The 21,793-nt window shown below is 30.9% G+C and overlaps 1 protein-coding gene across 4 annotated transcripts in view; it reads left to right on the top strand.

Annotated features, from left to right (window-relative positions):
- LOC145286272 (AP-3 complex subunit mu-1-like) overlaps positions 1-21,793 on the top strand; it is a 142,464-nt gene that overhangs the window by 41,361 nt on the left and 79,310 nt on the right. For all 4 annotated transcript variants that reach the window (XM_080135111.1, XM_080135109.1, XM_080135110.1 and 1 more), the window contains 2 exons: positions 15,682-15,787; positions 19,582-19,740. In XM_080135111.1, the coding sequence (XP_079991237.1) occupies positions 15,682-15,787; positions 19,582-19,740 (265 nt within the window). The remainder of the gene's footprint in view (positions 1-15,681; positions 15,788-19,581; positions 19,741-21,793) is intronic.

Raw genomic sequence — 21,793 nt, 5'->3', positions numbered from 1 at the left:
CATATCTCAAACTTAAGCCACATTGCCTTCCACTGACCTCTAACGCACGTTCTTCACCGAACCCCTGACCCTGCTCCAGACTCTACTCTCAACAGATCTTGACCTCCTTTGCTCTTTCTCGGACCACAACACCTCTTGCCTTATACCAACCCAACTTCAGTCTGTATCTTTGTTTCCATTTTTGTTTATCATTGGTGACGTTATATTTACATTCAAAAATTACTCCTGCAAAGAATTGTATCTTCTATCGGATCGTTCCCCATATAAGCAAGAATAACATAGAAGATGCCTCCATCATCTTTCAAGGAAAAATATCTCCACTCCAAACCGGATGAATATGGAAGGAAAGAATAACACCCTAGAATTCAAAAGCCATTCAAAATTCCCTTGTATCCATAAAGAGAGAGGTGCTGTGTTCCTCATTATATTCTCGTCAAAAACCAATCCCCCCCCCCAAAAAAAAAAACCTTCAACCTTATAGACAGACAACACTAGCACTCGTGTCTGAACCAATATTTAAACTGAATAAAGAATTTATTTCCCCACAAAAGGACTTGTACTCACCTGTTTTGGCTTATGTAAAATTATTTTGCCATTTGTGTATCATTCAACAAGAACTCATTTTTAATGCTTAACATCACCCACCACCACCCCTTGCCTTAAAGAAAGTTCCCTCCACTAGATGTCTTCCTGTTTACCAAACTTTCATTTTATTTTATATCTTTTTATACATTTTTAATCCTTTCATTTATTTTCACTTCTTCCCTTCTGTAACTTGACTCCTCATGCCCCTATATCTCTGACTTGTTTATATCCATTTGTTTCCCATAGTTTATTTTTTTCTTTTTTTTTTCTTTTCATCCACTTTTTCCATACTTTATTTTTCACTCTCCTATATTAAATAAGTACGTATCCCTAATAACTATTATTATTATTATTATGTAATATTATCAACCATTATTCCATAATTCTTATGAGTCTACACCCATCTACTCCATACCTCTTTGGCATTGTCAACCCCATACTCCTCTTCGGTTTATCTCTAGCTTACACTATTAAAACTCTAGTACTATCACCCCCTAGAATTTAACCCCTCACATTAATACTTCCGCTACCACTCATAATAACCTACATCTCGTTTAAGCATTGTTATTATCTAAGACACCTCATCTAAAATGTATACAAACATAACTCCCCCTATTTTATGTAAACCCCCTCCACACCTACAACACATGTACATGTTGGTTCAATTGAGCAACTTCTTTCAACCAAACTTCCCCATATCCCACCTGAGAATTTAAGCACCACACTATCCACATAGGACAAACATGCTATATACATACATCCATTACATAATGCAAACTACACTCCTCTTATATCACAAAAACCACTTGTAGCTGTACTAAACAGCCTTAATAATTTATTTCACTCTTAATGATGCTATCGCTAGACGTCACATCCCTATCATGTTACCTAGCACCTTCTCCACTCTTCTGATGAGAAGCATTAGGCTTCGAAATGCCATGGCATAAAGAGTCCCTACTTACCCAACACCCATAAATAAATGTGCACCCTGTTGAATAAATGAATAAATCTATATATATTATTATATAAGTTTTTATACTTTTTCCTTTCTTGTTTACTTCTAAATAAGCTCCAATACAATTTTCTTCAGCTTTGTTTTTTCCCGATAAGTCTCCCCTTAAAGAATTGATTTTATTCTCTGGTAAATGTTTCGTTTAGGTCCACCTCCACAATTTTCTTTAAAATGACGACATTTATAGGTTTTCGACTATGCTGAATACGAAAATCGTATTGAAATGTCGCAGAGATAAGTAGTTATCAAGATAGAAAAAAATGCATTATGCACGGTAATTTTGGCGGCCATCTTGGTTTTTTTCCTTCGTGTAAAATTCTGATTGCTTAGGGCGCGTGCGCATGCGCGTAAAAAAATGGCCGCCAAAATTACCGTGCATAATGCATTTTTTTCTATCTTGATAACTACTTATCTCTGCAACATTTCAATGCGATTTTCGTATTCAGCATAGTCGAAAACCTATAAATGTCGTCATTTTAAAGAAAATTGTGGAGGTGGACCTAAACGAAACATTTACCTATTCTCTTCCTTTAACTTCCACACACACACATATATATATATACATAATGTGTGTGTGTGTGTGTATTATTGTGTCACTGTTTAAGAGAAAAATGTTGAAAAAAAAACTAACATGTATATACCATTGTCCCTACTGGTTTAGTATTATGAAACTGGCCTAGTCTTTAGGAGAGCTGGAGAAAAGTGAAAGATTATAGTTTATTAGGACTTTGCATAACTAACAAGTTTTGTTTTCATGAATACTAACACGTGTATTACTGCAAAAGTATCCTTTTATTTTATCCTTTTTTTTTTTTTTAAATAAAAAAACAAACTTTTTTATTATGTTTACTCTTCTTTTTCATTTGACTTCAATACAACATCTTAGAAATCAAGTGGAACACTCCCTGCGGCTAACACTTGATCTTTATATGAGATACATGGATATTAAAGTTCTCTTTAAATTCTATAAATGTTAATAATGAACATGAATTTTTTTTTTTTTCACACCATTAGATTAATTCAGTATTTTACAATATATATTTCTTATGATTTCTTGTTCTTACTGGATTCCAGGACAAGAATTCATCTAGTCTGGTGGAGTGTCTAGCTAAGTAGTTTTACTTCAGATAACATTACAAGAAGGGGCACAATTCCTCAAATTAGCCAGCGTCTAACTGTGTCAGATTTTATTTGGGCTTTGAATATTGTTATTTCGAATATTTGATCAAGGTTTACTTGTAGGGTGAAATGTCCTCATGGCAGATTGTTCTGACAAACCCTTGTACAGAGGGATTAAAGACATTCAAACATGGTGTCTAATATGTAATTAAAGCTCTTTTGTCAATATTGTTTTTTTCTGTGAAAAATTATCTAAGTTTTACACAACTTTATAATATAATGGTCATTTCAAAAGTAATCCCTCCTATTTATTCTGCCCAAATGGATCAGAGAAGGATTGCAAATTACATTGTTATGATGACTGAACTTATGCATTTGTGACCTGAAAGTTTCATCGCCCCATTGCAGATATTGACAATGTGAGACTCTAACGAAGCAATCCTTGTCATGGACGTGCATCAGAAGCAGAAATACATCATTGAATTCTTGGCAAAAGTGCATTGAGAATAATGATAACTGCTAAAAAAATAAATTCGGGAACACAATAGGTTGCTCGTTTTGGTAGTACCAACTCCATCTTTGTAGCTTTTCAACTTTTTGAGTTAAAAAAAAAAAAAAATAGGAAGGAAGCTATAGGAAGCTTTACTTTTTTAACGACCCTCGTACATTTAATATTAAAAATACCTTTTAATAGTTAGTATGCAATATAGCTGTTCATCTTTTGCATGTGTGCCATTCAATTAATCAATAGCGTCACCACTGGATATAACTATGTTGAGTTGGTGACAGTGATCACTTGATAATATTAGGTTGAGTAGAAAGTCCTTGCGGAATTTTTAATTTTGATTTCAAATGATATTTTTTCAAATAAGTTTTTGTTATAATAATTTTACTCGATATATCGTTTTAAAGAACATTTTTCACTTTATCTAATCATTTAAATTACAATCTTTTTCAAACAATTATGTCTTTTCAGAATGTTGAATAAAAGACCAAAAACAAAAAACAAATTTGCACAATTATCTTATTTCAATTCGAGCTAGGCCAAAAAGCTGAAACAGCTTCAAATATCAATGAAGCATTTGACTCTGGAACCACTACTGAATGCACAGCAAAATGGTGGTTTAAGAAATTTTGTGGTGGTGATAAGAGTCATAAAGATGATGAGCATAGTGGTCGGCCATCAAATGTTGATAATGATCAATTAAAAGCCTTAGTCAAAGCCAATCCACACACAACTGTTCAAGAACTTGCTTCTGAATTAGACGTAATGCATACGATGATTTACAACCACTTAAGAGAGATTGGAAAAACAAAAACACTTATTAAATGGGTGTCTCATGAATTGAATGACAACCAAAAGAAACAACATTATGAAGTGTCATTTCATTTCTTTTACACAACAGGAATGACCTGTTTCTCGACCACGTTGTAACTTGCAATAAAAAGTGGTTTCTTTGACAATCAGCGATGCTCAACTCAGCGATAGATGCCAACACAACTTCATGACACTTCCTGAAACCAGAGTTGCACCAAAAGAAGGTCATGCTGACTGTTTGGTGGCCTGCAACAAGTCTCATCCATTACAGTTTTAGAATGCAGGCGAAACTATGACGGCAGAGAACTACTGTCAACAAATGGATGAAATGTATCAGAAACTTTGACAGCAACATCCAGTATTAGTCAACAGAAATGGCCTAATTTTCCTCCACAACGATGCCCAATTACACATTGCTAAACTATCCATGAATAAGTTGAACGAATTGGGCTACAAAATTCTGCCTCATTTGCCATACTCTCTAGACCTCTCACCTAACGACTACTACTTTTTCCAGCATCTCAACATCTTTCTGCGTGACAAATGCTTTAAAAATGTAAGCGATATCAAAAACGCCTTCAGCGACTTCATCGCCACCAGAACATAAGATTTTTACGTTACTAGCAGAAATACACTTGTTCTGTGTTGGTAAAAGTGTGTTGATTCTGATGGTGCTTATTTTGGTGAAAAAAATTTTGTTTGAACCAACATATGTTCATTTGAATTTAAAATAAAAAATCACAAGAACTTTCTTGTCAACCTGATAGCTGCGTACCCTGTGAAGAACTCTAGTTGTTTAGAGCCATGTTAACTATTTCCCTTCCTTAGTTGTACACCACTATTTTAGGTGGACATCCAATGAAGTGATAAATATTGTTGGTAAACTTACTGATGTGGTTATTAGAGTAGAAATAAATTCAGTGAAGGTTTTTAAAATATAGCCGAATGTCGAGTCGAGATAGTCTTTAGGTAATGTTGGGTATGATAAAATAGCTTTGTTTGCAGAAAGTAATAAAAGTGCAGAAGGGACTCGTATTATAAATGTTTAGATGCATTTGTGTAGTGTGTAAGGTCTGATTATGGCGTTTGTGTAGTGTGTAAGGTCTGATTATGGCATTTGTGTAGTGTGTAAGGTCTGATTATGGCATTTGTGTAGTGTGTAAAGTCTGATTATGGCGTTTGTGTAGTGTGTAAAGTCTGATTATGGCGTTTGTGTAGTGTGTAAAGTCTGATTATGGCATTTGTGTAGTGTGTAAGGTCTGATTATGGCGTTTGTGTAGTGTGTAAAGTCTGATTATGGCGTTTGTGTAGTGTGTAAGGTCTGATTATGGCATTTGTGTAGTGTGTAAAGTCTGATTATGGCGTTTGTGTAGTGTGTAAGGTCTGATTATGGCATTTGTGTAGTGTGTAAGGTCTGATTATGGCGTTTGTGTAGTGTGTAAAGTCTGATTATGGCATTTGTGTAGTGTGTAAGGTCTGATTATGGCATTTGTGTAGTGTGTAAGGTCTGATTATGGCGTTTGTGTAGTGTGTAAAGTCTGATTATGGCATTTGTGTAGTGTGTAAGGTCTGATTATGGCATTTGTGTAGTGTGTAAGGTCTGATTATGGCGTTTGTGTAGTGTGTAAAGTCTGATTATGGCGTTTGTGTAGTGTGTAAGGTCTGATTATGGCATTTGTGTAGTGTGTAAAGTCTGATTATGGCGTTTGTGTAGTGTGTAAGGTCTGATTATGGCATTTGTGTAGTGTGTAAGGTCTGATTATGGCGTTTGTGTAGTGTGTAAAGTCTGATTATGGCATTTGTGTAGTGTGTAAGGTCTGATTATGGCATTTGTGTAGTGTGTAAGGTCTGATTATGGCGTTTGTGTAGTGTGTAAAGTCTGATTATGGCATTTGTGTAGTGTGTAAGGTCTGATTATGGCATTTGTGTAGTGTGTAAGGTCTGATTATGGCATTTGTGTAGTGTGTAAAGTCTGATTATGGTGTTTGTGTAGTGTGTAAGGTCTGATTATGGGCAAAATTAAAAGTTAAATGGTGGTGGTGCCTGATTATATGCTGGTGGGTTTCACAAAGTAACTTGTTACTCATATGCAAATAAGATGCTGGCTTGCATAAAAAGACTTTTTTCTTTTCGAGAAGGAGGGTGATTTGCAGAATCATGAGTTGAAACTGCATCATTTTTATGTACAGTACTGAGGTGTGACAATTTTAACCACAAAAACCAAAATCACGTTGAGAACTGCTAAGAGAAAAATTCTGATGCAACTACACTATATAACGAAATTCAAAATTTTTAATATTGAATTTCAAGGCAAACTAATGGTCTTTACTTAATTGTCATGCTACAGTGATGAATATATCGAAAAATTCCGAAAAACGATAAGGTAAAAAAATATTTATTAAAGACATTTTTTTAACAAAATTTACTGAAAATAAAATGTTTGACTAAAAGAAACACCAGAAAGTTTCAAGGGAAGGTAAATAGCATTTAACTAATGTTAATTTTTTAATAAATTGGACGTTAACAATCGTAAATATGAGTTAATTGCCTTGTTTTTAGCATGACTAAGTTACTTCCCTTGTCACATGTCCCCAAAGAAATATGGCAAGTTTTTTTTCACAATAAAAATCGAAAACTATTTTTTAAAAATAATTTGATAATATTTAAGTACTTCTGACATGCCAATTAAGTAGATATAACTGCTTTTAGTTGAAATTAACAAAAAAAGTCAGTAGATACCAATGTTTTTTTTTTAATTTTTTAAATTGATTTTTTTCGTTTTCAGAATTTTGCTATTATAATGTAGCTGCACCAAAGAAAGCCGTTTTTGTGCAGTTTTGTTCTCCTCTTTTCATTTTACTTCATTGTAAAATTTCAGAAACCAAGGGGACCTTTTCCTGGGATTAACACTTTATCTCTCTACATGAGATACATAAATATCCAAATATTCCATTAAATTCTCCTTCACCTTTCAAATATTAAGTTTTCAAAGAAGTGATAGGACATTAATTTTCCTCACCATAATTGACTGGTTAACTGTGTAATAATATTTATTTCTTGTGGTCTCTTAGTTGTACTGGATTCCAGGCCCAAAATTCATCTGGTCTGATGGAGTATACAGCTAAGTGCTTTTGAGATAACATTACAAGAGTAAAGAATACTATTCTTTATATTTCCAAAATTATGAAATGTACCGGTACGGTCACAGTTTGTCGCATCTATAAACAAATGACCCAGTTTAGACGGATGGCGTGTGAAGTAAATTTATAAGAAGGAAATATCGCTGGTATCCTTCATTTCAAAGAAACAGAAGTGTCGGAATAAATGTAATCTTTTAATAAATAAAACTGAAAGAATATTTTCATAAAACACACTATAACAAGTGTTGCTGTTGTTGAGTTGAAAAGATTTGCATCGGAAGTGTTCAATTGGTGTAATATTCAACTAAGTGCTTTTATTTGAGATAACACTACAAGAAGAAAAGGGCAACACCCCTCATATTAGCTGGTGTATAGCCGTGTCAAGGGGAATCTTATTTGGACTATGAATACTATGTTATTTTTATTTGCTTTCAGAAAAGAAGTTTGATGTTCAGAGTCGTGAGTTTGCATGAAATGTCAATTTTTGTTTAGAAAGGGGTATAATTATGGATGGGGGTTTAAACTCCCACCTCTAGTCACTTTTTTTTTTTTATTGATCATTGTTGGTGTGTAACAGCATTGATGCGGATACGGCTGCAGCAGCTGTGAATTTATGCAAATACTGATCCGTTCGCGAGGTGACGTCATGGTAAGAAAAGAAGGAAAAAGATTATGAAAAAATGTGTGTGCAGACTGATGATCATAATCACGCTCAGGAGGACAGAGATAAACGTGTGGGCCAAGAGTGACAAGATGACGCATGTTAAACATGGCTGGACAGGAACAGATTATCTGTAAATAAATGTTCGGTTATTTCACTGGAGAAAAAAAAGTTCAGTTTTTCCTTGCGACTGAGTCTACAACCAGTTGGGTTCCAATATGTAACAGGTTAACGTGTGTAGACAGGTACAACGTTATAATTACAATGTGACTGACTTATTAGTAATTTTTTTTTTATGTTATTCATGTACTGAGACAGGTATTAAAAGCCAGTTGATAGTCTTATGCCAGAGTTAGCTTCCTCTTTGATAAAACTCCCAGTTAGAGATTGATCTGCTTGTTTGTGAACAAACCAAAAAACAATAGGCGGTCTATTATTTAAATAGGGTTGGGATGAGTTGGTTTTTGCGGTTAAAATCGTTACACTTCAGTTTTGTACATCTATACAAACCAAAACCACATTGGGAACTGTTAAGACAGAAACATCTATCTGAAAGCAGACATTTTTGTCTTGTATGTTGGCTCTTGTCTATCTTATGTGTTTGTACTTTGCACAGAGCAGTTAGAATTCTGTTAAGTTGAGCAGCTTATAGATGGAGAACATGTGAACCTGGAATGAACAAGACTTTCTCTAAACTAACTTGTTATTACTAAAATCCCGTTCCCTTAAATAATCCCTCCCCATCCTTTCTGTATCTCTCCTCCTCATGAATTGTTCGCAGTTGTTTCTATTTACTGCACCAAACCAATCACTACAAACTAGCGAGTGAAAATACAAAAAAGCTTAAAGAATAAAAACTTCTATAAAATAACTGGATGCAACATGAATACTATTTCCAAAATATATGGATTCGGCATTAAATAACCCAAAAAGGGTTGATATGCTGAAAACAAAACAAGCAGACCAAACTCTACAAATAAATATTTGAAGATATAAAGAACTTGAAGCATAAAAACTGTTTCCAAAATAACTGAACTCGGCATTAAATAACTCAAAAAGGATTGATATGCCATAAAACAAAATAACTAAACCAATCTATCTGCTGCAACAAAAACTTCAGTTTAGGTAAGGGAGATAATCATAATATAATTTTATATCAAGAAGCTTTGTTTTCTCCCCTCTTTTTCTATCCTGGATCCAATGTTAATTTTTTGTTTATAAAGGGGCATGATGGGAGTGAAAACTTCCTACCTCCAATCATGTTCTCTTTTAATTACTATTGTTAAAGGCTATGTGAGTGAGTGAGTGACTTTTTTTTTTTTGTTGTTTTTACCAAGGGCTTAGTACATATCAAGGCCTGGAGGTTATTCTAAGATAAGGGTTAATGTTTGTATTGTAGTCATTGGGATAGTAGTGTAGTAATTGTTTGTGGTGGAAATTTAGTATAATTAGGTTGTTTACGATGACGGTTCAATAAGAGCTTGTTTACATTGGACTTGAAGACAACAATGTTGTAGTCAGCTGGAAAGCAGATCAGCGGAACAAAGTTTCACAGACGGGCAGTTCTAGGAAAGAAGCTTTGTTCATAGAATCCACATTTAGGCACAGATAGAGAGTGGAGAAATTTATTGATAGCATTTTCGACTAGAGGAGTGTTTTTGTAAAAGATTGTCAGGTGGGGGGGGGACAACAGATTGGAGCTCACTCTAACACTTGCTTTGAAAATAAAGATAGAACAGAGATAGGCTCGCAACGTTTCTTCTGTGGGAAAGAGTTTGCATAGAAGAGAAAAGGACATCACCTACTAGATTACGAAGTCAGTTTTGAACTCTATCAAGGAAGGATAGAATGCTCTGTGCAGCTCCTGCCCATATGTGGCAACAGTACTCCATACTAGGACGTACTTGGCTCTAATACAGGTAGAGAATTGCATCAGCAGTGAGATATCAACTGGAGCGGTAGAATAATCCCACCATTTTCCAGCGATTTTGTTATGTAATTCACGCATTGAGGTGGGTGTTAAAAGCCAGTTAGTAGCCTAATGCCAGATTTATATTCCTCTTAGATCACACTTCTAGTTAGCGATTTATCTGTTTGTTTGTTTTTTTTGTTTTGTTTTGTTTTTGTTTTTTTGGTTGTGAACAAACCAAAAAACAGTGGGTAGTCTATCATTTAGATAAGGTTGAAATTAAAGAGTCGGACAAACAGAATGGGTTAGAAATTGTGATAATTGTTTGTTTTTTTTTTTATCACTGATGGGTATTTTTTAAATGCTTATTTTAATAAAAGTTGTTAAACTTGGGTGGTGATGGTGGGATGTGTTGCTTAACAAAACAAACTTGATTGATAATGAAATGAAAAATCAAATGTTTGTGAATTGTTTTAATCAATAAAGTGTATTGTGCTTCTTTTTTTTTTAATCGATCTAGACAATGCATGAAGCATCTTTATGCAAGGAACTAAAAAATAAAATATTACCATTTTAAGTTCAAAAACTTGCCACTGATAAGTGTTAGACTGAATAGATTCTGACTCAGAAAACAACAATTCTCCCATCTTTGTGAGAAACATCGCTCATGGAATATAAGGATTAATCAATAAAATAAGGGAAGCAAGAGTTACAAGGCTGACGAAAATAAACGCAAGATCCACTTTCTACTCCCCTTATAACGTAGGATCGAGTTAGTAAAAAGAACCTTGAAACTCAAATCAGAAATAAATGTCTGATCATATTTTCTTCATTCTTCATCATAACTTTTTTAATATTTTTTATAAAAGTATTTAAATGTCATTAACAAAAGTCAGGTGGTGGGGAGATGTGTTTACTTGACAAAATAAAAACAAACTTATGTAATAATGATGTGAATATTAAACAGTAATGAAGTGTTTAAATTGGTGGTGGACATGTATGTTTTTTTATTTTATATAAAAGAAAATTTTTTATCACGTTTTTAACATAGGTAGTGGAATTTTTGTAAATTGGATTACATGGGGGGGGGCGGTTCATCAAGAACTTGTTTACATTGGACTTGAAAACCATCAGATTGTAGTTAGCTGGTGAGCAAGCCAACAGAAGAGAGTTCCACAGGCGTGCAGTTCTAAGAAAGAAGCTCCGCTCATGGAATCTACATTTAGGTTCAGGCATAGATAAAGAGTATGGGAAACTATTGGTAGTGGTTCTGGCTAGACGAGTGTTTTTCATGAAAGTTTGGCGAGGGGAAGCATTGATTGAAGCTTAGACGAGCACCTGCATGTCCATATATACTTTTAATAAACACCTTGTAGCACGACACCCACAAAAACAAATTTAGAAACATATTAATAAAAAACACCACCATTTTAGCCATCTCACATTGTAACCTGCGCTTTCCTATCATAGAAGGCCTACTAATTTGCATAAACAAACCAACCACCAATCAGGCTTGATACGAGGGGAAGGTATGCCTAAGTGCTTTTAATGATTTTAAACGATTTTTCAATAAATTCGCTAAACGCAATTTTTAATTCATCACTCACCTGAAGACAACTCGAACAGAACATTCAAACATTGGCCCGCGAAGCGGAAATACAGATAACAAGAGAAACAAACAGGAATTATCCCTGCTCTTCAATGAAGCATACATAAGAGAAAATATGCTGCTTTAATATACTAATTTTTATAAATAATAGATATTTCATACCCTTGAGCTATTTCAATACCGCAGTTAAACATTCGCTCAATAATTATTAGGTTATATCAATTAGAGCTCTCTTATACTAATAATGCACCATTCCAAAAATATTAATCACAATTAAAATTATTCAAATCGAGTTCAAGAAATAAATATTCACAACGCCCTCTTTATGTATACATAATTTCCCCCCAAAAAAGTTTATGTATACATAATTTTGAAGAAAAAATTTATGTGTACATAATTTCCAAGAAAATATTTATGCGTATATAAGTTCCAAGAAAAAATTTATGTGTACATAATTTCCAAGAAAAAAATTTATATATACATAATTTCCAAGAAAAAATTCATGTACACATAATTTCCAAGAAAAAATTTATGTATACATAATTTCCAAGTAAAAATTTATGTATATATAATTTACAAAAAAAAAATTTATGCATACACAATTTTGAAGAAAAAATTTATGTATACATAATTTTGAAGAAAAAATTTATGTACACATAATTTCCAAGAAAAAATTTATACATACATAGTTTTGAAGAAAAAAAATTATGTGTACATAATTTTGAAAAAAAAATTTATGTATACATAATTTCCAAGAAAAGATTTGTGTACATAATTTTGAAGAAAAAATGTATGCATACATAATTTCCAAGAAAAAAATTTATGCATACATAATTGTGAAGAAAAAATTTATGCATACATAGTTTTGAAAAAAAAATTTATGTGTACATAATTTTGAAGAAAAAATTTATGCATACATAATTTTGGAGAAAAAATTTATGTGTACATAATTTTGAAAAAAAAATTTATGTGTACATAATTTTGAAAAAAAAATTTATATGTACATAATTTTGAAAAAAAAATTTATGTGTACATAATTTTAAAGAAAAAATTTATGTGTACATAATTTTGAAAAAAAATTTTGTGTACATAATTTTGAAGAAAAAATTTATGCATACATAATTTTGAAAAAAAAATTTGTGTACATAATTTTGAAAAAAAAATTTATGCATACATAATTTTGAAGAAAAAATTTATGCATACATAATTTTGAAAAAAAAATTTGTGTACATAATTTTGAAAAAAAAATTTATGCATACATAATTTTGAAGAAAAAATTTATGTGTACATAATTTTGGAAAAAAAATTTATGCATACATAATTTTGAAGAAAAAATTTATGCATACATAATTTTGAAAAAAAAATTTGTGTACATAATTTTGAAAAAATAATTTATGCATACATAATTGTGAAGAAAAAATTTATGTGTACACTATTTTGGAAAAAAAACTTATGCATACATAATTTTGAAGAAAAAATTTATGCATACATAATTGTGAAGAAAAAATTTATGTGTACATAATTTTGGAGAAAAAATTTATGTGTACATAATTGTGAAGAAAAAATTTATGTGTACATAATTTTGAAGAAAAAATTTATGCATACATAATTGTGAAAAAAAAATTTATGCGTACATAATTTTGAAAAAAAAATTTATGCATACATAATTTTGAAGAAAAATTTTATGCATACATAATTTTGAAGAAAAAATTCATGTATACATAATTTTGAAAAAAAAATTTATGCATACATAATTGTGAAGAAAAAATTTATGCATACATAGTTTTGAAAAAAAAATTTATGTGTACATAATTTTGAAGAAAAAATTTATGCATACATAATTTTGGAGAAAAAATTTATGTGTACATAATTTTGAAAAAAAAATTTATGTGTACATAATTTTGAAAAAAAAATTTATATGTACATAATTTTGAAAAAAAAATTTCTGTGTACATAATTTTGAAGAAAAAATTTATGTGTACATAATTTTGAAAAAAAATTTTGTGTACATAATTTTGAAGAAATTTATGCATACATAATTTTAAAAAAAAAATTTGTGTACATAATTTTGAAAAAAAAATTTATGCATACATAATTTTGAAAAAAAAATTTGTGTACATAATTTTGAAAAAAAAATTTATGCATACATAATTTTGAAGAAAATATTTATGTGTACATAATTTTGGAAAAAAAATTTATGCATACATAATTTTGAAGAAAAAATTTATGCATACATAATTTTGAAAAAAAAATTTGTGTACATAATTTTGAAAAAATAATTTATGCATACATAATTGTGAAGAAAAAATTTATGTGTACACTATTTTGGAAAAAAAACTTATGCATACATAATTTTGAAGAAAAAATTTATGCATACATAATTGTGAAGAAAAAATTTATGTGTACATAATTTTGGAGAAAAAATTTATGTGTACATAATTGTGAAGAAAAAATTTATGTGTACATAATTTTGAAGAAAAAATTTATGCATACATAATTGTGAAAAAAAAATTTATGCGTACATAATTTTGAAAAAAAAATTTATGCATACATAATTTTGAAGAAAAATTTTATGCATACATAATTTTGAAGAAAAAATTCATGTATACATAATTTTGAAAAAAAATTTATGCATACATAATTGTGAAGAAAAAATTTATGTGTACACTATTTTGGAAAAAAAATTTATGCATACATAATTTTGAAGAAAAAATTTATGCATACATAATTGTGAAGAAAAAATTTATGCATGCATAATTGTGAAGAAAAAATTTATGTGTACATAATTTTGAAAAAAAAATTTGTGTACATAATTTTGAAAAAAAAATTTATGCACACATAATTGTGAAGAAAAAATTTATGTGTACATAATTTTGGAAAAAAAATTTATGCATACATAATTTTGAAGAAAAAATTTATGCATACATAATTGTGAAGAAAAAATTTATGTGTACATAATTTTGAAAAAAAAATTTATGTGTACATAATTTTGAAAAAAAAATGTATGCATACATAATTTTGAAGAAAACATTTATGCATGCATAATTGTGAAAAAAAAATTTATGGTTACATAATTTTGAAAAAAAAATTTATGCATAATTTTGAAGAAAAAATTTATGCATGCATGATTGTGAAAAAAAATTTATGTGTACATAATTTTGAAAAAAAGATTTATGTGTACATAATTGTGAAGAAAAAATTTATGTGTACATAATTTTGAAAAAAAGATTTATGTGTACATAATTTTGAAAAAAAGATTTATGTGTACATAATTATGAAAAAAAAATTTATGTGTACATAATTTTGAAAAAAAGATTTATGTGTACATAATTGTGAAGAAAAAATTTATGTGTACATAATTTTGAAAAAAAAATTTATGTGTACATAATTATGAAAAAAAGATTTATGTGTACATAATTTCCAAGAAAAAATTCATGTACATAATTTTGAAGAAAAAATTCATGTATACATAATTTCCAAGAAAAAATTTTCAACAGATCGAGAATCCTGCGCCTCAGAATATTAAGATTTATTTTATTTCCAGAACTCTATTTGAGTATTTCAAATTCTAATTAATGTTTTGAATTTTTAGATTGGTACCCCTTCCGATCTGGTTTTTTTTTTTTTTTTTTTTTCAATTTTCTTATCAGTTTGTTCGTACTGAATGCCAAACATTCACCCACTAACTCAGGTATTCGAACTGAGAGATCTTTTTAAGATTCTATGTCCCTTTAAGTGCAATTGTTTGAATCTCTCTTGCACTTGGTTCACTGGGTATATTTGCTAAATAGTTTTGAAATTCTTTTTCACGAGTTGCTCCTATAATTACTGGAATGATAGAGATCTTCCTAAGATTCCAGTTCCTTTTCATGGCATGCATAAGACCTCGTTATCTTTTCCCTCTCAACTCTGTTTAACCCAGCATTATTTGGGACACTAACTTCTACTAACGTTGCTTCTTTCTCCTTGTCCCATATTACCATGTAAGGTTTAATGGCTCTATTATATATATATATATATATATATATATATATATATATATATATATATATAGGCATTTAGCTTTACAATATAGTACTGCAAACAAAATGTGGGCACCTATGTGCATTATATTTTCATACTTTAGTATATACATGTTTTTTTCCGTCTTTCCTTTTTATTTCGCTACATTTTTCTGATCAAGAGTTTGAAATATTAAAATAAAATAGTAAATATAAAAACATAGACACTCATAACTTTGACATTAATATTCTAGAAACATATGTGGATATTTTAACATTATTATGTATAGATGTATTGATAAATGTATTTATTTTTTTTAATTCTAGCATGGTAGCCATTCCTGTCTATGTACGACACACTATATCCTTCCGAGAAGGAGCAGCTGGTCGGTTTGATGTTACCCTTGGGCCCAAACAAACGATGGGGAAAACGGTGAGTTAATTTCTCTTTTTACTTTGAAGACTTTTTGAGCCTTCGGTTTGATCAGGATTGGAGATAATTAGATTCTGCATAAGGAGTTCACAGATCATTTAAAATGTAGAATACATTTTTACTTGATAAAAATCAAAAACTAAGATCTTTATATTTACTTATATATATTTTTTTTAACTTGATGATGTTCTCTCTCTAATCCAAAAGATTGTCATTATTCTTTGTTGCTTTGGATTGGTGTTTTTATTTTTATTTTACATTTCTATTAGAATATAAGGCCTCAATAACACCAGTATATACAGCTGTGTCCTGTTCAAGTTTCATCACATACATTGTGGTCATTTATACTCTAATACAATCCTTGAAGATATGACATCACAATTTCTGCCAACTATAGTAGAAAAAAAAAAACAAATTGAAGTCACATATCCTATTTGTTGCTAAGGTTGCTTGAAAAATGATTGGATCATTCCAATACTCCTGAGAATACCTGACACCAAATTCCTATATAAGAGTTATGTTTAAAGATGAAATCTTGTTACCACATTTGGGCAGGTGCCACACAGAACACTTTTTCCTTTCTTGACAGAGTACAAAATCAACTTCGAAATCTAGTGGTGGTGGGGTGATCTCTTGCTTACAATATCTTTCTCACAGAAGAGATCTTGTGAGCCTCTTTTTACTCTATCGTTATTTCCAAGGATGATTCTTGACTGAGGTCCAATCTTTGCTTCTCCATGTAGGACATTCACAGCAAGAACTTGTCATTCATACTATGGCAACAAACAAACGTCATTTTTTTGGATGAGGTAGGATAGTCTCAAAATTTCCATGAACAGAGCTTCTTTGGAAGAGTTTTCTGTCTCTGGAACACATTACTGCTTGATTGCTTCCTTGCTGATTATAACTTGATATTCTTCAAATCCAATGTCCACAAATTTTTCTCATAGCCTACCTCATCTATATATATAAAAGGCAAAATGTGTGTCAGTGTGTGCATGTTTTGTGTATGTATGGCAAAGGCTTTTTTTGGTGGAACGCTTTTATTTGCTACCTAGATTATAATATCTACGATTTACGAAACAAGATCACGTGTATCTTTAATGTGGGCGACTTTTACACACTATTTTTACGATTTTTTAAAATCTCTGTGTTTGTTTGGTTTTTTCGTATATAAGTGAAACTGAAACAGAACAAAAGCATGTGGGTGGCATTCCTACCGGGAGGTCCATTAAAGCAATCAGCTTTGATCAATGCGGAGAAACCCCTTATATCAGACAAACGCTATTCATTTGGACACTCCCCTTTTTATGGGGAGCTGGTTTTCCCCAACATCTTGGGAAAACTGGCCTGCAGCGAGTTAAGTCACGTGATGTTTGTCTTCATTAAATTCACGCACCTATCACTTAATTTTTTAATCGTTAAATTAGAATGCTTTTCACTTCCTGTCACGTCGTGGCTGAGCGGTAAGATGTTAGTTTTTTCACACTTTCTTTTCCAACTTTGCCTCAAGGCTTCAAGTTCGAGCCTACCTGGCTCCCAAAACTTTTTTCTTTTACACCTCCAAACACATGGGCAATGCTGGGCACCCCCGCTAGTAAGTAATAAAGCACAATTCACACTATTGATCAATGTTCGTATTCCAATAGTGTTCTCATCTTTAACTGTCAATCATTCTAGTCTCATTAATCATTGGACTTGATAAGTGGTGACCATTATTTAAAAGAATAAAATGAACCATGCCAATTTATTTATTTAGCAAGTAATCAATGATATAAAGTAAAGTTGATAGCCTTTTATGCCAGGTTGAACCATCTTCCTCCAAAGGAGGAAGTTTCATGGGAATATCAAGTTTACAAATGGTTTCAATCTGCATTTATCTAAAAAACTTGATAGAATTGGTTTTATTTCTGAACTTTCCTTTTAAACAAGTTACCTCCAAAATTGAAATAATGTACTCTTAAAATTCATCATTTCCAATTGTAAAATCAATCTACTGTTTTGTTACTGCATTATAATTATGGCTGTGACAACAGCATATTCTTTTTATTGCTTTGACTCTTGAATATATATCCATTAATATCTTATATGTTTCTATATAGGCTGATGTGGTTTTCGGTCGATTGACTGCATCTTACTGTGTCGGATATATACTTTAGAGTCAAAAGAATGAAAAGAATATTCTGTTGTCACAGCCCTAATTATAATGCAGCTTCCTATTAAAGTAGTTTCTTTTCAAGAACAGCAGACTTATAGAAACTCTTTCTTCTGACTGTTTTCCTCCTACCTATAACCTTGGTCTTTTCAAGATTAAGACCAGTAGGCATCACCTGTCTTTATGATGACCATCTTTCATTCTTGTTAACTCCTTACATCAAATGGCTTCACACCTTGTCTGGTGCGATTTTCATTAAAAAAAAAACTTATTACAAAGTTCATTTTCAAAATTGTAAGCTTCAATCTAATTTTCTTCTGCTTTCAACTTTGTTCCATGATATTATTTTTGAAACAGCATTAATCGAAAGAATAAATTTTGACAAATGAATTTTGCTTAGCAGGACTACCTGACATTGTCTGAGGCAAAGTATATAAAAATGAAAACTAAGATCTTTATATTTACTTATTTTATATTTTTTATTTTTTTTTTATATAATTCATTCTCTTATGTTTTCTCTCTCTAATCCAAAAGATTGTTATTATTTTTGTTGCTTCAGATTAATGTTTTTCTTTTTATTTTACATTTCTGTTGGAACATAAGCACTCAATAACACCAGTATATACAGCTGTTAAGTTTGATCACCTACATTGTGATCTAATATAATTCTGGAAGATATGACATACAATTTCTGTCAACTGTAGTAAAAAAACAACAAATGGAAGTCACATATCTTATTTGTTGCTTAAAAATGATTGGATCATTCTAATACTCCAGAGAATACCTGGCACCAAATTCCTATATAAGAGTTAGTTATGTTTAAAGATGAAATATTGTTACCACATTTGGGGAGGTGCCACACAGCACACTTTTTCCTTTCTTGACAGAGTACAAAATCAATTTTGAAATCTAGTGGAGGGGAGGTGATCTCTTGTCTACAATATCCTTCTCTTCCCGACTGCGTGTTCCCTTCCCAACCACTACTTTCTTCTTCCACCTATCCATTCCTTTCTCTGCACATTTCTCTAGTCATTACAGGAGTAATAAAATGAATGAAAAATAATTTAAAAAACTACCTGATAAATATACACAGTGAACTAAGTCCAAGAGAGATAATCAATCGCACTTAAAGGAACAGTTAGAATCTAAAAAAGATCTCTTAATCGGAATGTATGAAATAGTAGGTGAATGTCTGGCATCCAGTAGGACACCTCATTCGCAGCTAGAGCAAAGTAATCAGAAATTTAAAAAGAAAACAATGACTAGTTAGTGTAATGGAAATAATTCTGAGAAAAATAATCAGGCACTTTTCATTACATGATAACATTAAAAGGTGATTGTATGTCTTGATAACATTAAATAATATAAATGGCCATTTGACCACTAAATCAATTTTTTTTTTTTTTTTTTTTTTTTCTAAATTTTTAGAAATTTTACATTCGGGTTATGCAGATTATTTTTTCTAAACTTTGTGGGTGTTGTGTATTTTTCAAATACAAAGAAATATTTGTTGCTGATAATTATTTTTGATTATTGTTTTTATTTATTTATATATTTTTTTTTTTTTTTTTCAATTTATATTTAACATGTTGAAGTATTATTAGATTGTTAAAAAAAATTTTTTTTTGTCCTTTTAAAGATTGAAAATGTTGTGTTGGAAGTTCCATTTCCAAAATCCATCCTGAATGTCACTCTTACTCCAACCCAAGGCAAATATTCCTTTGATCCAGTCACAAAAGTCATGACTTGGGATGTTGGCAGAATTGACCCTACAAAGCTCCCCAACATTAAAGGAACGGTAAGTATTTTTTTTTTTTTTTTTTTTTACTGTTATTTTCACTCCAAACAAGGCAAAGTGCCACTTCGATGTAAGGGGTTACTATTAGGGACCTAATTTACAGGGATACTATGTAGGGAGTTGGGCAACGAGATGTCTGTTCACATTACACTTGAACTTCTGTATGTCAGTACAGTCAGGGAAGTAGAGACCCAAGAGAGAATTCCAAAGTCTAGTAGTTCAAGGGAAGAAGCTATTTGAATAGAAGGCTTTCCAGCATCTAGGGATCTCTACTGTGAAGGGGTAGAATTTTGCTGCTTGTCAAGTTTGTTAGGGCTATCTAGATCATGGAGGTACAAGAGCTTTGAGTTCATCGGAGCACCTTCCATTAAAATACTTGTAAAACAGACACAGAGATGCCACATTTTGGTGATGGAACAAAAGTCGGAATTTAGCTGCTAGTGCAGTACCTATCAGGTTAACTCATTTTTTAACTTTGTTTAGGACCGAGAAACCAGTGGCAGATGCACCAGCCTAGATGTGACGACAATACTCCATGCATGAGCAAATAGTCGCTTTGTAAAGGTACAGGATGCTCTCAGTGTATTTGTTCGAATTCATGTTGCCTGTGAATGGCATGCCTAGGAGTACACTCTCAACATTAAAACTGAAAAAAAGTGTTTATATCATACTTATTAGCTAGATACGGGCAAAATGAATGCCGATGCTTAAAATGTATAAACATTTTGACCCCTCCCTTTACTTAAAAAATCACCAAAAATCAGGAATGTAACCAATTTTAATGAAGTTTTCAGTATTTATCAAATAATGATCGTGGAATATAATGAAGTAATTATTTTTATTTAAATTTTAGTGGAAATGTATTATTTTGTTTAAACAAAAAATACCTTTACTAAAGTTATGGTTTTCAGTAGTAAATAAAATACGCAAGAATTTATTTTTGCTTTTTTTTTATATAAATAAAGCATCATAATTTGTAACAATAAAATAATTTTTACAGGAACATTACGAAAAAAGCCCCTAAAGTCCTTATTAATGAATTCGATATAACTCGAAGAAAAATTAATTTCTCGAACTACCAATATTACCGTTGAATTAAGCATTGTTTATTTAACATTTTCACACAAAAAAATTATAATTGCAAAAAATATTTCTACTTTTTTTTAAAATTCAGGTTTTGCATAATTTTTATGTGCAAGATTTTAATTTCCTTACTCGCAAGAATGTGAAACTTTCGGCATAAACATATTTGTTATATAATATTGAACAATAATTAAAAACAAAATTAATTTAAAAACAGAAACATAGAAAAATAATTAAATTAAAAAATGAAAAAATTTATACAAACGTTCAGAATACGAATGTACGGATGTATGTCTGGGGGAAAAAAATTATCACACCCCTTCCTCCCTTTTAATTACATGACATCATTTTCACAAGTCTTTCGACTTGCTGAAATTTTAGGTCTCCGTATATTCCGTGTTTAGAAAAACTTTAGTTTGTTGTGTTTTGCGAACGGCAGAATCACTCGGTTTTGGGCTAATTAATTTGTTTTGTACAAACAAGGTGTTTTTTTTTATTTAATTCAATATCTTAGGACTTTACTTTACTAATTATCTTTGAAATAAACCCAGAAAAACTAATATTTATCTTTTAAAGGATTTTTGCAATGAATTTATTTAACTTCAAAATTTACCTGAATTGAGTAGTTCACCGTGAAAACATTTTTCATAACTTTTTTTTTTTTCACATGTACAAATATTTTTTTCCTTTTTGGAAATTAACTTTAGTCCTTCATCTTTCAAATCTATCAAAAAGTAGTCGGAAACCTGCAAAAAGAATTATGATAAATCGGCTTTCAAAACTATGTCCCCCTATCATTGTCCGCCCATTTTTTCCCATACCTATTATTAGTTATTATTGTTTTAAACCACTTATTAAGGATAAAAACCTCTCAAGGTTAAAGGTTGAGATGGATTGTCAATTGAAATATTATGAGAAGATTTAACATGGTGAATGGGATGGATAAAACTGGAATTCTTGTTCTATAATC

Source organism: Euprymna scolopes, chromosome 10 (genome assembly GCF_053919585.1).
Source record: "Euprymna scolopes isolate OS-2025 chromosome 10, ASM5391958v1, whole genome shotgun sequence".
Classification (NCBI taxonomy): Eukaryota; Metazoa; Mollusca; class Cephalopoda; order Sepiida; family Sepiolidae; genus Euprymna; species Euprymna scolopes.
This window is presented reverse-complemented; position numbering and strand designations above follow the sequence as displayed.